The 14,694-nt window shown below is 42.5% G+C and overlaps 4 protein-coding genes across 4 annotated transcripts; all 4 read right to left on the bottom strand.

Annotated features, from left to right (window-relative positions):
- Nucleotides 1-21: 21 nt before the first annotated feature.
- On the bottom strand, nt 22-1,943 carry PICMEDRAFT_14376 (hypothetical protein). The gene has a single exon (XM_019160344.1). The coding sequence runs from the start codon at nt 1,888-1,890 to the stop codon at nt 73-75; it is 1,818 nt and encodes a 605-aa protein (XP_019019955.1). The 5' UTR covers nt 1,891-1,943; the 3' UTR covers nt 22-72.
- Nucleotides 1,925-5,683, bottom strand: PICMEDRAFT_61296 (hypothetical protein). Its single transcript, XM_019163462.1, has 2 exons — nt 5,465-5,683; nt 1,925-5,388 (listed from the first exon to the last, which is right to left on the bottom strand). Exons 1-2 carry the CDS (start codon nt 5,645-5,647, stop codon nt 2,119-2,121), a joined length of 3,453 nt encoding a protein of 1,150 aa, XP_019019956.1. The 5' UTR covers nt 5,648-5,683; the 3' UTR covers nt 1,925-2,118.
- A 218-nt stretch (nt 5,684-5,901) lies between these two features.
- On the bottom strand, nt 5,902-11,116 carry PICMEDRAFT_14378 (hypothetical protein). The gene has a single exon (XM_019160345.1). The coding sequence runs from the start codon at nt 10,818-10,820 to the stop codon at nt 5,961-5,963; it is 4,860 nt and encodes a 1,619-aa protein (XP_019019957.1). The 5' UTR covers nt 10,821-11,116; the 3' UTR covers nt 5,902-5,960.
- Nucleotides 11,117-11,196: 80 nt separating this feature from the next.
- On the bottom strand, nt 11,197-14,636 carry PICMEDRAFT_14379 (hypothetical protein). The gene has a single exon (XM_019160346.1). It carries the CDS (start codon nt 14,572-14,574, stop codon nt 11,683-11,685), a length of 2,892 nt encoding a protein of 963 aa, XP_019019958.1. The 5' UTR covers nt 14,575-14,636; the 3' UTR covers nt 11,197-11,682.
- Nucleotides 14,637-14,694: the final 58 nt, after the last annotated feature.

The following is a 14,694-nucleotide window of genomic DNA, read 5'->3' on the forward strand; positions in this document are numbered from 1 at the left end:
AAGGCCTCTCGCGACGGTGGTCTCCTAAAAGGTATTTTTATCATTATTACTATATATGGGGCTATAAAAGGTTCATTTGATGAGATCTGCTTTCCGCAACAAGTTGATGAAGTAGAACATGACGTCGAAGACGTAAAGCTTCAAATTTCTGCCATAGTACTCTTCAACAGAACCCAAAAGACCACAAAGCCACGATAAACTCCATTTAGAGTATAGCCTTGAGTTATTTGCTAGGTCATCTTTGTATACAGTACGAGCACAATAGTTTGCCATGATCAAAAACGTTCTCTCTTGACCTAGAGGGTTATGTAAACTTTCATCCAAGTGCCTCACCAAGTCATTGGTTTTGAGAATCAACAACACGATTCTCGGCACAGTAGCTAGTAAAGACATGAGATTCAACACCATTCCATCGGCCATCATTGCTTCTTTCATCTTATCTATCTCAGCCTGACTTCTTTTTCCTTCTAGATCTCCACTTAATGCATGATCAAAGTCCCGACCGGTTATTGCTGCTGCAAATATTGGGAACTGCTTGTCATCAATCTTGGCAAACTTTTTACCGTATATCTTCATTTCATCAGGCTGCTTATCAATCAATGCTAGCCAAAATCGAGCGTAGTCAACTTTCATCTGGTTGGGAATGGTTCGATAAAGGCCGTGATCGTATAATATTATTTCAAAGTTATGTCCATTCTTAGGTTTGTCTAGTGCTCTGATGGCGATGTTTCCATGATGCGGATCACAGTGGACAAACCCAGACTGGAAAATCATATTGTTGAATATATGAGCTAGACATCCACATACCTCGGATCTTGATATTTTATGGTCATCAATATATTTCAGGTCATCAAGTCTAGCCCCACCAATGTATTCCATAACTAGGATTCTTGGCAACGCCGTGTAAACGTCAGGGACCCTTAGAGCGGTCAATTTTAAGTAATCTTTAAAATAGTCTTTGGTTTTTTGGGCATTCGCAGCCTCATATCTGAAATTAAGTTCAACAAAGATTGACTCTTGCATTTCCTCACCAAGCCAAGTTAGCGGGTACTCAGGGAATACCTTGTACATCATGTCAAATACAAACTTGGTTAATGCAACATCCAATGGTACGAACTTCGATAAAGATGGATGCTGAAGTTTGACTGCAACCTCATTCCCGTTCTCTCTTAAGATTGCTTTATGAACTTGCGCTAAAGATGCAACACCTATGGGCTTATCATTGAAACTTTGGAAATAGTCGTCAAATTTTATACCGGTGTCTTTTTCGAACATTTCCTTTAGTTCTTCAATTGTAGATTCGGGACATTCACTTTGCAAGCAGACCATTGTTTCTGTCCACTCAAAGGGTAAAAGGTATGTCATTGCAGAGATGTGTTGACCTAACTTTATATAAATACCACCATTTTTCCGCAGGGCTTGCAAAGTGATATCAGCTGCCTTTCGATGCGTTTTGGAAAGTTCTTCCATGTATTGTTTATCTGATTCATACTTTTTATTTAAAACCCACAAATACAATCCAAAGCAGCGAGCCATAGCAACGGTGACAACCCCAACCCTTTCAATAATGACGACGGTATCAATCGTTCCCCGTCTGAAATCTTGACTGCTAATTATTCCTCCGACAAATAAAAGAGCTAATCCTCCTCCAACATAATGCCCAAACATTGGCGGGTTAGCATTTTGTTTTTCCTTATCATTTTTCCCATCGTTGTTGCTTTGGAGAGTGGTGTAGTATCTTTTAGTGTCTGCTATTTTTTGCACCGGTTTTAGGAATATTCGATGCTGCGATCCGAATTTCAGACCGATATCCCGGTTAAATTGAAATGATCTGGAGACAGTTGCACTTCTGAGACTCGAGAGCGCCTTGCTGAAACAGCCACCAAACATTTTGGCTATACTCAAAAAGAAAGTTTCCAATAAGAGTACTTGTTTGACGTCGTATTACACAAAACTTATTTCTTTTATACAAGTAATTAACATTGTTATCATATACAAAAGACACTGACTATTCCCCGAACCAGTGTCATTCCTCTTCGAGCATGATTTTTAATAATGCTGACGTAATTACAGAAAATCATTGCCGTATCTTTGGCCGCATGAACTCTTTCACTTCCCCTAATTGAACATATTGTAGATTGTTTGGTCTACAAACAGGTTAGTAGGATTTGAGCTGTTAGGAATGACACCATCCGGGCCAACCTCTTGACCTTCGAATGGATCATTAATTTCGTAATCTTCTTCGGGGAAAATGTCCTGCGACAACATCTGAGGAGCTAAAAAGTCAAAGCCCGGAGAAGCGGTTGGCGTCGGCCCGTTAAAAGTCTGCTGTTGTTTCTGGAAAAATATGTCTCTCCAGAAAGTGTCCTCCTCCATAGGCTTGTTCCAGGCTTCTATTGGAAACAATCCATCGATAGCGATGTCGTGACCTGAATTGTTACCATCAGTTGTATTGACTGTATCAGAGTTTGGGGAATCAGATGTTGGAATATTGCTTAAAGAAGTGCAGTTATCCAGAATACGATTCTTTATTGCAGTGAAAACCTTTGATTCGTTTTCTTCAGCCATATAATTCCTATATCTGGTCATTTCCAACAAGCTCATCAAATCTGCATCGCTCATGTATTCTGCGTAGTTGTATAGATGACTCAAAGGTTTGAACATCAACTGATTTTTTCTGATAAGACCAATAAGAAAAGTGTGGGCTTTCAAGAGCTTCCAAGCATGAAAATGTCGACGGGATAATATTTTTAAACTTGGCAAATACCAATTTTCAGAATCCACAATCAAGTCACACACTTTTCTGAGCAAATGGGTTCTTTTGCTGGAATTAGCCTTGTCTTCTATTTTGCTGACGGCTAATCGCAGACAAATGTAAGTAGACATGAAATCAATCCATCCTTTATGCACGGTGGAAATGATACATTGACTTATCACCATATCAAAACCTATTCCAAAATACTTACTGCTTTTGCTTGAAATATTTTTGAAGTTAGAAAAGACGTACAACCAGTGAACTTCACTCTTCTCCTTGACAAACTTAGTAACTGCATAGCTCTCAAGCTTTTGATAATTAACAAATAGCTGGTGGTAAACAGTAACAAGCAGGCCCACTGCCAAAACATAAATGGTAAAGTCCCAAACTTTTCTAACCTTTTCAATGAAAAGATCGGAGCTTTTGTTCAGCAAATCCTTCATTGTTCCAAAACTTTCTTTCATCATTGCCTCTAAATTAAAAACTTTCGTGAGCACTACTCTAACATTTGGGTTTTTTTTGAACTGGCATAGATAATCAGCTAACTCTAACATGGCCTGGTCAAACTTGAAATTGAGCCTGATCTTTTCAATCACAACTCTTTCCAAATCATAATTATCAATGTTGGACGACTCTTCATCGAAAACAGGGAGCTCTGTATCGTAAAAATCACACATTGCACTTTTTCCCGAGCCAAACTGAATGTATTGCTTAACATCTGATGATAATAATCCATACCAAATTTTTCTCCAAAGGTTGCCTACCTTGCCTTTACCTATAAAGGTATCAAATTTGCTCGGATCTCTATTCATACCAATAGAAATAGCCATTTGTATTAGCATTGCAATGAAAATCTGGCTATCTGGATCATTCCCATCCGCCAAACCATTCAGCTTCTCGTATTCATTCATAAGCAATGCTAGCTGGAATATTGGTAAAGCGCATCTTCTGAGAAGCCTAAATTGGTTCAAACATGATTGAGCAACATTTATCATTTTTTCATTCAATGGGTGGTCTAGCAAGTATTGCTCATCCTTTGTTCGAGTAATGCTGCCATCTCCCAGATCTTCGTTAACAATCAAAGATGCTTCTGAAAATTTCAGAACAAGAAGTAAAATGCCTAAGTTAGCAAAATCTAGCTTTTTGGTGACGTGTATTGTTCCAATTTTTTCCTCTGAATATCTATCTTGGAAATGATTTCCATCTATGAGTTTTTCAACGTCAGTGATAAATGAAAGCTGATCTAAATAAGGCAAAATTGGATAAACGTAGGTAAAGAACCGTTTGATGGAAAGCCAAATAACCTTTTTTTCTGGTAAAACATCTAAGATTTGCTGTAATGCAAAATTTGAATTGAAATAAACACACTTTGGGTTGATATGAGTATTAATATCGGTACCATCATAGGGTTTATTAAGCATTCCTTCCTTTACCAGTTTTGCATCAGAATCATTATCAGTCGCCGTAGTTGATTGAACTTCGATGTGAATCGGCTTGATATCATCTATTCCGGAGTATCTCAAAAATCGATTTTGATGGTCGGTTTCACCCTCAGAAGTAGCCTTAAACAACGATTTTTTCTTATGCTGTACTATTTCATCTCTTAATGGGCATATGAAAGGATCCTTTAAAATACTTGATATCCAAGCTAAAGGTCCAAAATTGTTTATTCGTGAAAACTTGTATAACATCGGAACAAACCCTTCATACAAATTATAAGACTCGTCTACCCCTATCCCAAGACTCTCAAACAAGGCTATATAGGAAGAGTCCAATGATCGACTTCTGTTAGGCGTGGCAATTGTGGGTTTATCAGAGGATGAATGGCCTTGTATGATTGATTCATTGCTGCTATTGATACAATTCATGTTGCTTGATTTCAACCATGAAGGCTGCCCTTTATCCAAAACGTTACCTGGTGAGTTTGAGGCGACTGTTTCAGGAGAAACACCCATTTGATCTCGTGGCTTCCAATTCATTGTAGACTTTTCAAGAGTGGATGTGTCAACCTTTTTCAGGCAGTCATGGTTGTTCACGTTCACATCACTTTTTTTGATTTTGTTAAGTAAAACTTGTAGATCAGCCTTGCGCTGCATTTGAGCTTGTGGATTCTGCTGGATGAGTGGTTGCAACGAGATACCAGCAACGCCCGTCACATTAGCTGGCAGAGATTCTAGAGGCGGAAGTAATGGCTTGTTAAAAGGAGAAATTCCAGAAGATATGCTTGACGGAATGTCAGATGAACTGCCATAAAATGTCGGGTTAGCCAATCGATCATTGAACTGTGGCGAGTTAGAGACATTGTCGTTAGTGAAAAATCCGTTGTTTAGGCCCATTCTCCCAGAAGTACTAGCATCAACGGTTTTATCACTAGAGCCGCTGATTGTTTCATCAGTGTACACCGACCGTGCATCCAAAGAGATTTTTGGTGCTATGGAAGTAGAATTATGAGTGAAAGTGATATCTGTCTCAGACAGGCTCTTTTCCGCTTGATTTGGATCCATGACTCCCATATGATTTACAAAAGTAACTTTTTTGCCATCTGTATTTGTCCATGTAGGCTCAACATAAGAACATAAGTTGACGCTGTTGTACTTTTCGCAAGTTTTGCAATGTGGTCTACCTCGATCACACTAAAGAAAGCAAAATAAAGTTATGTTAGTATTTGGGTCCAATTTAACATGAAGCAAGAAAATGCGGTATACGTACTTTCACCTTCCTTTTCCTGCAAACAATGCAAGACAATGGCATCCTCATTCTTCTAGACTTGGGCTTGCTTATTTTATCACTGTTGTTACTGTCATGGTTCAGTTCTAAATCCTTGTCCGTTGCGTTTGTAACCTCCGCCGTCAATTCCACTTGTGGGCTCATGATTGCCATTCCTTCACTCATGAGATGTTTGTAGAAATAAGCTGTTGCAAAAAAAGGTTACACAAAGAAAGCAACTGTACAGTTCAACACTATGGTCAAATCTGTTTGATTCCCAGCGGATCTACCTGCCGGGTATCTCTTCTCTACTACCCGAATGGGAGAATACATCAAATGAAGGCTTGACTTGATAAAGCCGCGCGCCTTGTACCGGTCGGATATAAACGCTTTTAAGGCTTCGGGGATTACGCTAGGGTTAGAGACGCAAAAATCTACATGTTAATATTATTCACAGAGAATATTACATCACTTTAAACCTTTTGTAAATGCGACACGTTCAGAAGAAGTTCCAGTGTCCAAATCCACCAGATTGATCATCTGCTGAGTTAGACCTCGAACCATGGGCATCGTGGCCATTGCTACGCCTAAACCCATTTGAACCATTTTTTAGAGGGTTGTTAGCACCAGGGTTTAGACCCGTCATTTCTTCCTGGATGTTTAATTCGAAACCGTATGGCATACTATCTACAGGTGCGTTGAGGTCGACATTGGTGAAGTCGATTTCATTTAATGAGTTGTAGATTTCTCCCTTTCCTCCGGAAAATGAGTTGATGTTCATCATATCATTATTTGGGTGGTTAACCAGCATGCCCTCAACCAAAGGCATTGTAGAATTTTCCATTTCTCCCATTCCATTGACATTGGGTACAGCAACACTAGGGCTGAGAATAGCGTCGTGACTGAGGCCTCTACGTAAACCAAAAACTCCCGTCGGAGCAACATTTTCCATTGCAAATCCTCCAATGTCGTTGAGGAATTGGTCATCAAAGAGTTCATTCAGATCTTCACCCAACCCATTATTCCATCTTGTCATTCCTTGTTTGGCACCACTGCCAACCATATTTGGATTGAAGTTATTACCTATTCCATTCAGTTCATGAGGATTCATGACAGGATTGATCACGCCGTTTGTAGAGTTGAAATTCATGTCGTTGGCCATGTTCCCAAGGAGATTACCTGCAAGATTATCAACAGTATGGTTATTCTGTACGCTGAAATTGGAATTGTCAGGAACGTTACCTTCGAGATGAATATTATCAGGAGTGCTGATTTGTGTCATAGCTATATTGGCCATATTATTATTATGGATGTTGTTGCTGCCATTAATGTTACTATTGATATTACTATTATTGGTATTATTGTGAATCATAATGTTCGTACTTTCATTTGAGTTAGAAAGTATGGCATTCATTGCCATGTTATTTCCCGGACTGACATTTATACCCAGACCAGGAGATTCGTTATTTAGCAAAAGATCTGAATTACTTATGACTGAATTGAAATTTATTTCTCTTCTATCATCGTGTGTAAAATCAGTGACAGGTGGCAACTTGGAAGTACCAAAAGCAATCTCAAAAGCGGATTTTTCACCGCTGTTGCCACTGGCTTTGTTCATATTGACCTCATTATTACTATTGAGGTCTGACAGCGTGCTTGTATTTTTCTTAGATGTATTTTGCGAGATATTCATTCTCTTGAAGTTCAGCTTGAAGAACTTTTGAGAGTTGAGTAATATATTGTAGAAGAACTTGACAAGTCTTTTTAGGACCCATGCGTAATAATAGTTCTTAGTTAAAACGTCCAATCTTTCAATGAAAGTCTCTAGATAAGTAAAAAGTCTTTTTTGAAGCTCTTTTGGTTCAATTCTGTTCTTCTTCAAAATTTCCATAATGACAGGGGAGTTTTGCTGAACTCTAAGGACTAAGGAAATCAAGAATTCGTGAGATCTATGGTTCAAAATCATTAAAAATGGATAAATCAACAATTCTGTGCTGCAGTTGGGGAACACTTTGTTGCTATCATCCATAAACTGCACAAACAGTTTGAAATTTTCTATAGCAGACAATAGTGATGCTTCAAAAAACTTTTCAATGTAAGTTCTTTGCTTATCTATTTTCTCAATTAAGGCATGTTTTTGGCCTAGTAATTTGCTCAATTTTTGTTCGTGATTTAAGAACATCAAATAGTTCAAGGTGAAGATCATGTTCTTAACAATCAAATGAACTTTTAGTCTCAGGACTTTGATCTGTTTGGTGTATTTTTTGACCCAGACAGAAGAATTTCTAGCTCTGAAGGGATTAACAATCTCTTGGTCACCCATGATCAAATCAATTCCAAACCCATATTTTGACTTTTCACAAATAATTTCGGATAGAGCCGTCACAACATTTTCAACTTCAAGAGTAGTTGGTGGTTTATCCACTGCAAAAAGCAGCTTCATACCTCTGAAGATCCATCTATAAGAAACAATTGACTCTCTGAAATTTTGAACAATACATAACTCTCTCTGCAAAACCTTACCATTTTCAAAAGATTTTTCTAAAACACCTTGTTCAATACCTCCGGGTAATCTGCAATCCCACGAGTGATTGATAGCGCTACCCAGTGTGGGGTCTAAATCTATTTCAATTGGGAGACCTTTTTTGTAGTCACCTAAACTCAAGTTTGCCTCAATCGTAGTGAACATTAAACCATACCATAATTTTCTCCATAGATGCCTTTTTTTGAACAATCGAGAAATGGTTATTTCATCGTCAGTCGCAGTCGGGTAGAAATTTCTAAAGTTTAAAGGATCACGATTTAGTCCAATGGTACGAGCAAGTTGTACCAACATAGATATAAAGTTAGGTGAATTTAGGTTTGGAGATTCATTTGTCAAATCTCCGGATAAATCATTTGAGTTAGACGATGATGAAGGTGTACTCGGAGTGCCCGCATCTGCTTGTTGTGCGACTAAGTTTGTACTTGAATTTGGGTCGAAAGATTGGCCCTGATTTGAAGTTGTGCTGTATTGGGTGTTTCTAGTATATGAATCATCTGTATCAAAACCATCTTCCGGAGAAACTGTGGAATAAATCTTTAAGTACAACCCAACTTGAAAAATAATCATGGAGGGCTTTGACAAAATTTTAGTATTTGAGAAAATCTCCTTTACCATATCAACCAAAACAAATGAAACAAAGTTTTCAGGTTTCATTAGAAGTAATTCACTCTGACTCAATCCAGTAACAGATTTCTCCGGTAGCGATAACCAACTCAACCTGATGATTATTAGCATTAAACATAAGGTCAAAAACTCTTCACAATATTGTGTGCCAATTGAAGATAGTCTTATTTTCTGACAACCAGCATCAGTTGTTTTTAAGATTGTAGCAACTCGTAATTTAAAGCTTGTTTCATCCACATAAGGCATGTATATGTATAACCTATCAAAAAACCTATCCAATAACAAGCCAACCACCTTTTTGCTAGGTAAATATTGTTCAATGACAGATATAATTTGCTTGGTATTATTATAGTTTAAAGACTTGATTGCAGAAGGTGATATCGTTTTCAGTTTTTTGCTTTTATTGGGCTGAGGAGTATCCGGAAAAGGAGCCTGTCTCTTCATGCTATTTTGCCTTGAGCTTGTTTGTGGTTCCGGTTTCATTGCTATCGGAACAAAGTTGCTCAACTTCTCAGTATCCTCTGGCTTTATTTCTGACATTGGGGTGCTTGGACCCGAGGGTATTACTGGGGTTCCTCTACTTTTAGCCGGAGAAGCTGACCCGGCCTTCTTTTTGTGCACATTGTATGACTCACGGATAGCACTTATGTTCATTTTGGACAGTTTCTCTTTGAACAATGCCTTGGCGTCACTTACCATTAAGGGACAAACTTTAGGGTCTTCAAGAGGTTCGTCACTATCGCTATAGGCATCATTATAGGTAGCGGAAGGAGCTCCAGCACTGCTGTTGATACTTGTACTGGATGCAATGCTGGAAGTCAGCTTCTTCGGGTAACCAGGAGTTAGAGATATAGGAGAAGATAAAGAAGCCTCATTTGGATGTAATACAGGACATTTGTTAAACTTCAGAGTTGGATGATTTTTCCTTTTCAGAGACTGTTGTTTCCTGGGATGAGCAGAAGCTCTCTTTTCTGATTGTAATTTAGAATCCGGGAGGTTTGTGTCAATTTCGGTATTGGGTTTTGCTTTTTCCTCATGATTCATGACGGCATTAGAATTACCTATCGGACATACGCCCAATACACCGGTAACCGGACAGACATTGGGCAGATGAGGATAGTTTTCAGTTGCCTCTGAATTTGCGGAAAAGGAAGTCTCATCCACCTTGTTGGTGTTGATTACTTTACCTGATTTAACACCATTGTTTTCTAAATTCAAACTTTTCTCCAAAAACTTCTTTAGTTTACTTGTGTGCTCACTTGTCTTCTCTTTTGAGATTTCTGAGGTTTTGAGGCTACTCGGATCGTTGCTTTTGAATTTGCTCAATTTATGATCATAGTTTCTGTAATGAGAAATCATATTTTTCTCTGAGGCGCCCTTGCTGTTGTAGTAGTATTCGTAATGTTGTCTCAATTTGAGAATTTTCATCCACAAATCGTTCAAATAAAGGTCGTTTTTCACCATAAACATCCACGAGAAAACACTTATCTGATAGGTTATGGGCAAATTGTACTGACTGCCTTTTTGTGCGATGAAAAGTATATTAGAGTTGAAGATGCAATCCAACAAGTCTTCCGAATCCTGGTTTTTCAGAGGCCTTAGGACTGGGTTAGCTGTCGGTATACCGGCTGTGTTCAAAACGATTTTCTTTTTCAGATCGGTGTTTTCGGTTTCTAGGAACTTCATCTTGTTTTTCAGAGCTTCCAGCTCCTTCTTTAATTCCACAGACTCGTTCAGAGTAGACAAGAGAGCTTGCTGATCTTCGATCTTCACCATCAGCACGTTGTTCGCTGTATTCTGTACGGCGTTGTTGTGCATGTCTCTTTTCACAAGACCTGCGTTGCCGTCCGAGGACGTCACTCCTGCTGCTGCTGCTGCTGCTGCTATTGCAGGGTTTGCAAAGCCGTTTGCATTGTCCACATTCATCGAGAGCGTTTCCGACTCCAACGGCTTTGCCCATTTGGGTTCCAGGTAGTGGCACAAATGCTGGACGTTGTTCTTGATACAGTTAGAGCATTGCGGCTTCTGCTTGTCACACTTGACCTTTCTCCGTCTGCAGATGACGCAAGAAATGGGGACTCTGTTTCTCCTTCTGGCTTTCTTCTGCGATTGTTCAGGCTGTGGAGGTGGAGGATCGTGGGGTTGCTTATGCGGCTGCCGGTCTTGTACCAGCTGCGACGATTGTGTCATGGCGTTCGGGTGTGTATAGTGTAGTAAAGCGGGTAGTGGTGTCAACGTCGAGCGGCTTACTTGCAGCTATGGTCGGGGGTCCCGGGTGTCTTGCTCAAGGCCGGAATGTTGGGGCGGGACGACTGTGAGACAATTTTTTTTCTTCCGGTAGAGGTGTTGGTAGTCCAGCGTAACTATCCGGGTTGTCGGTGCTGCAGAAGAGAAGGCGGCGAAGACGGTTGGTCCGAGAGAGTCTGTCCGATGTATTGGCACACAGAAAGCGTCGAAGAATAGCGGGTCCGACGATGCACAAACACAGAGTGCTCAGGGGGGTAAAATAAGCGACTCTTCCGTTATCTGGTGGAGTTAGGGGTGGAGAAAAAAAAGACGGGGATCGAGACGTCCAGGTTCAGGTGGGGCAGAGCGGAACGGAAACAATAACAGTGCCGATATATCTATCTGCGTGCGGTGTTCGAGGATCGGTGTAGCTGACGGTCCGTACGGATCAGAGGGACAATCACGGATGTTAAGGTTACCAGAAAAATATAAATTTTACACCAGACACAAAGTACACAACCATCTTTCCTCTCCGACGGTGAAAAAATGCCGGCCTTCGATCGACCAAATGCTTCCTCCCAAGCCGTGCTGCATTAGGTAACGCCCGACGTTGGCGGCCGGAGGGGCGGCAGATCCACCACTTGTCACGCATATGCCACGCCGGCTGCTTCGACCGTTGTCTCTCTGCTGCTCCGACCCTCCGCCGTCCTTGTCCACCTACTGCTGTCGTCCTGTTCCTCCGGCCCCTGGAGGAGTCGTCCAGCATGGCTTCGGAAACGCGCCGCCCGCACTTATCGGCTATAAGCACCACCGCGCACCGCCATGCTCATTCCGCGTCGCCGGCGTCGCCGACGTCGCCTTCCGCCTCGGCGAGCCGATCGACGTAGCTGGCTGCGCTCAGCGCCGCAATAAGCAGGTCGATCGTCTCGACAAAGCCTTTGCCCTTTGCGTCGACCGTTGTGCGGAGCCGCTGGAAACAGGTCGCAAGGTCCACGCCGTTCCACGCGAGGGGTGACGGTGTCTCCTGCAGAGCAGGCTCAGGAGGCTCGTTATCTTGTTGCTGTTGTTGTTGTTGCTCCTTCTGCTGCTCCTGCTTCGGCTCCGTTGTCGGGCTGCCGCCGGTAGAAACATTGCCGGACTCGGCGCAGTTCGCAGCAAAGCTGTATGCTTCTGGCACGCTCAATGCAAGCGCGTTCCAGTCGAGGTTGGCCTCGATGTTCGGGTCGTTCTCGCTGAGCCGCTTGATGCTGTAGAGCATCCAGAGCTTGGTGTCATGACCCATTTCGCGGAGCTTCTTGACGCTCTCGTTCTTCATGATTTTCTTCCACTTGTAGCGGCACTGGATCCGGGACCGGGTGCCGCCCATCAGCTCGCTGATGGTCGTCCAGTTGATGGTCGGCGAGACCTGGGCCTCGCGAGCCTGCTTGAGCCGGCTCTCCTGCGCAGAGCCGCCCCCGGCTGGCCCGCTGCCATCGGCACGCTTCTCGTCGACAGCGCCAGCGCCAGCGCCAGCGCCAGCGCCAGCGGCAGCAGCGTTGCGCAGCCCCTCCTCTCGCAGCCGCCGCCGCTCCTCCTCCAGCACCCTTGCCACAATGCTCTTCAACTTGAACTCCTCCTGGATCGTCCACTGGTTCACGTTTCTCTTCGACCCGCACTTCACGTAGTTCCGCCACCGGTCCCGACAGTCCTCCGGCATCCGCTTCAACTCCTCGCCAATCAGCCGCCATTTGCCCTCACAGGTTTTTGCCAGCTGGGCAAGCCTGAGGTCCTCGTCCGCCGTCCACACCCCCCGCTTCTCGAAGATATGGTACGTCCGGCGCACGTGCTTGTACAACGAAGACCTTGTGCGGTTCGGAAGGACGCTGTGCAAAATCTCCCAGAACTTGTCCTTCTTACGCTCGTTCCCCCAAATCCGTTGGAGAAACTTCTCGTGCGTCATGTCGTGAATCTTCTCGTACTCCTTGATGAACACCTCGATCGCATCTGCCTCCTCCTTGGTGAACGATCGGCCCTTGGGCTGCTCGGAAATCAGCTTTTGCGCCTTCGATATGGCTTCGGCAATCTTCTCTTTCTCCAAGACGCTCTCTTCGCTCTCTTCTACCTTCACCTCTTTTGACTTCTTCTTAGTACTTTTCTTGGAGCTTGAGGCCTTGCTGCCTAGCTTAGACAGTACCCTGTTGTTCTTGATGCCGTGCCGCGTCACGAGCGGAGCGTTCGGGTCTGTTGCCCCAACGACGTCTTCGCCGTCGCCAACGCTCTTGTTATGTTCCTTTTGAAAGATCTCAAACAGTTGCTTGTCCCCGTCAGATACGCTGGACGGAAGACCCACACTCTGTATCCTTTTCCTCACAGAATTTTCAGCAGCTACAACTGCCGCCGCAATGACATCAGCATCAGGCTCGTTGTTGTTGTCATTAACCAGATCGTTGACGTCTCCATCAACCTGGCTGTTATCTGACTTATCCTCATCTCCTCTTGCATTTGCACCTGCATGAACAGCGGCAACTGCCTGATTGACAGCACGGTTGACAGCCTCAACTGCAAGATTCTCATCATCTACTTCTTCCTGACCCCTCGAGTCTTCTCCTTCGAACCCACTCTTACCCTCGTTTCTGTTTCGCAGATAATCCAACGAGTTGAGAGAAACCAACGCTCGTGCATCCAACATGGCATCGTGCACAAATGCGTTCGTGTCTATGTTGGCTAACTCGGGATCAACGTTGTCTTCTTCCTTTTCCACCAAATGGTCATCCAACTGATGATGGCTGTTCTTAGTCTCATTCACTATTTTATGAATCTCATGGTCTTTATTACTTGGGACATTATGTTGTGAATTAGCAACTCCGATCTTGCTATTCATTTCAACTTCATCATCCCCTTCTTCGGTATGCTTAATGTAAAAAGATGCAGCGGTTTTTTCAATGTTGTCTTTCTGGCCTTCACTACTGTGCCTGAGCTTTGCAGTTTGTTCCTTTTCTGACTTGAATGTTTTTCTCTGATTTTTCCTGTCAACTTTCCTTCTTTTTCCAGAGCCAACATTGGATTGGTCCTCAACCACATCTGTGAAATGGGCGGCAGTGGTTTGCGGAAATCCATACTCCACGTCATCTATAGAAACTTCGACATTCGGGTCCTCTAGATCATCAGCCAGAAACCCTGAGGTCCATTGCTGGAACTCTAAGCGTGACATCTCCTCATCTTCGATCGTAGAAAATTGGCGCTTCTTTCTATTCCTTTGAACAGTTTTTATGACCTCGATTGTGGGGAAATCTTGCTGTTCGTTTATGATGTTTTGACCATGAATTTGGATATTGCCTATACCATCTATATTATCGATATTATCGATTGCGTTCATATGATCAATAGAAATGTGATCGATATTGCTGATATTGCTGATACTTTCGATACTAAACTTCCCGATATCTTCCACGTTGTCATCATCTTCGTCATCATTAGCACCTTTGGGGTTTTCAGAGTGGGCATGCCCTCCTTGTGTTTCACTCTCAACGAAATTCCCAACAGTCAAGATTTCGTCTGAAACATTTATCGTACTACCCTCATTGTATTCTTCATTGTTATCTTTGTTAACGGTACCAGTATCCCTGATTACAGAGTCTACTGGGATAACACCATTTTCATTGGCATTGTTAGTGTCAGCTGTGTCACGGGCTCCTTTGGAAACTGGCCTCTCTGTTGCAGCATGATCCGAAGGAGACATTGAGTAAGTTGAGAATGAATGAATAGCGGGGCTCTCTAGTCTGTAGATCAAACTTCTTACCGATAGTAAAACCGGGTAAAACATCAGAAAAATACAAACATGATTCTTCCAGCAGCAGCA

The sequence above is a fragment of the Pichia membranifaciens genome (assembly GCF_001661235.1).
Source record: "Pichia membranifaciens NRRL Y-2026 unplaced genomic scaffold PICMEscaffold_1, whole genome shotgun sequence".
In the NCBI taxonomy this organism is placed as follows: domain Eukaryota; kingdom Fungi; phylum Ascomycota; class Pichiomycetes; order Pichiales; family Pichiaceae; genus Pichia; species Pichia membranifaciens.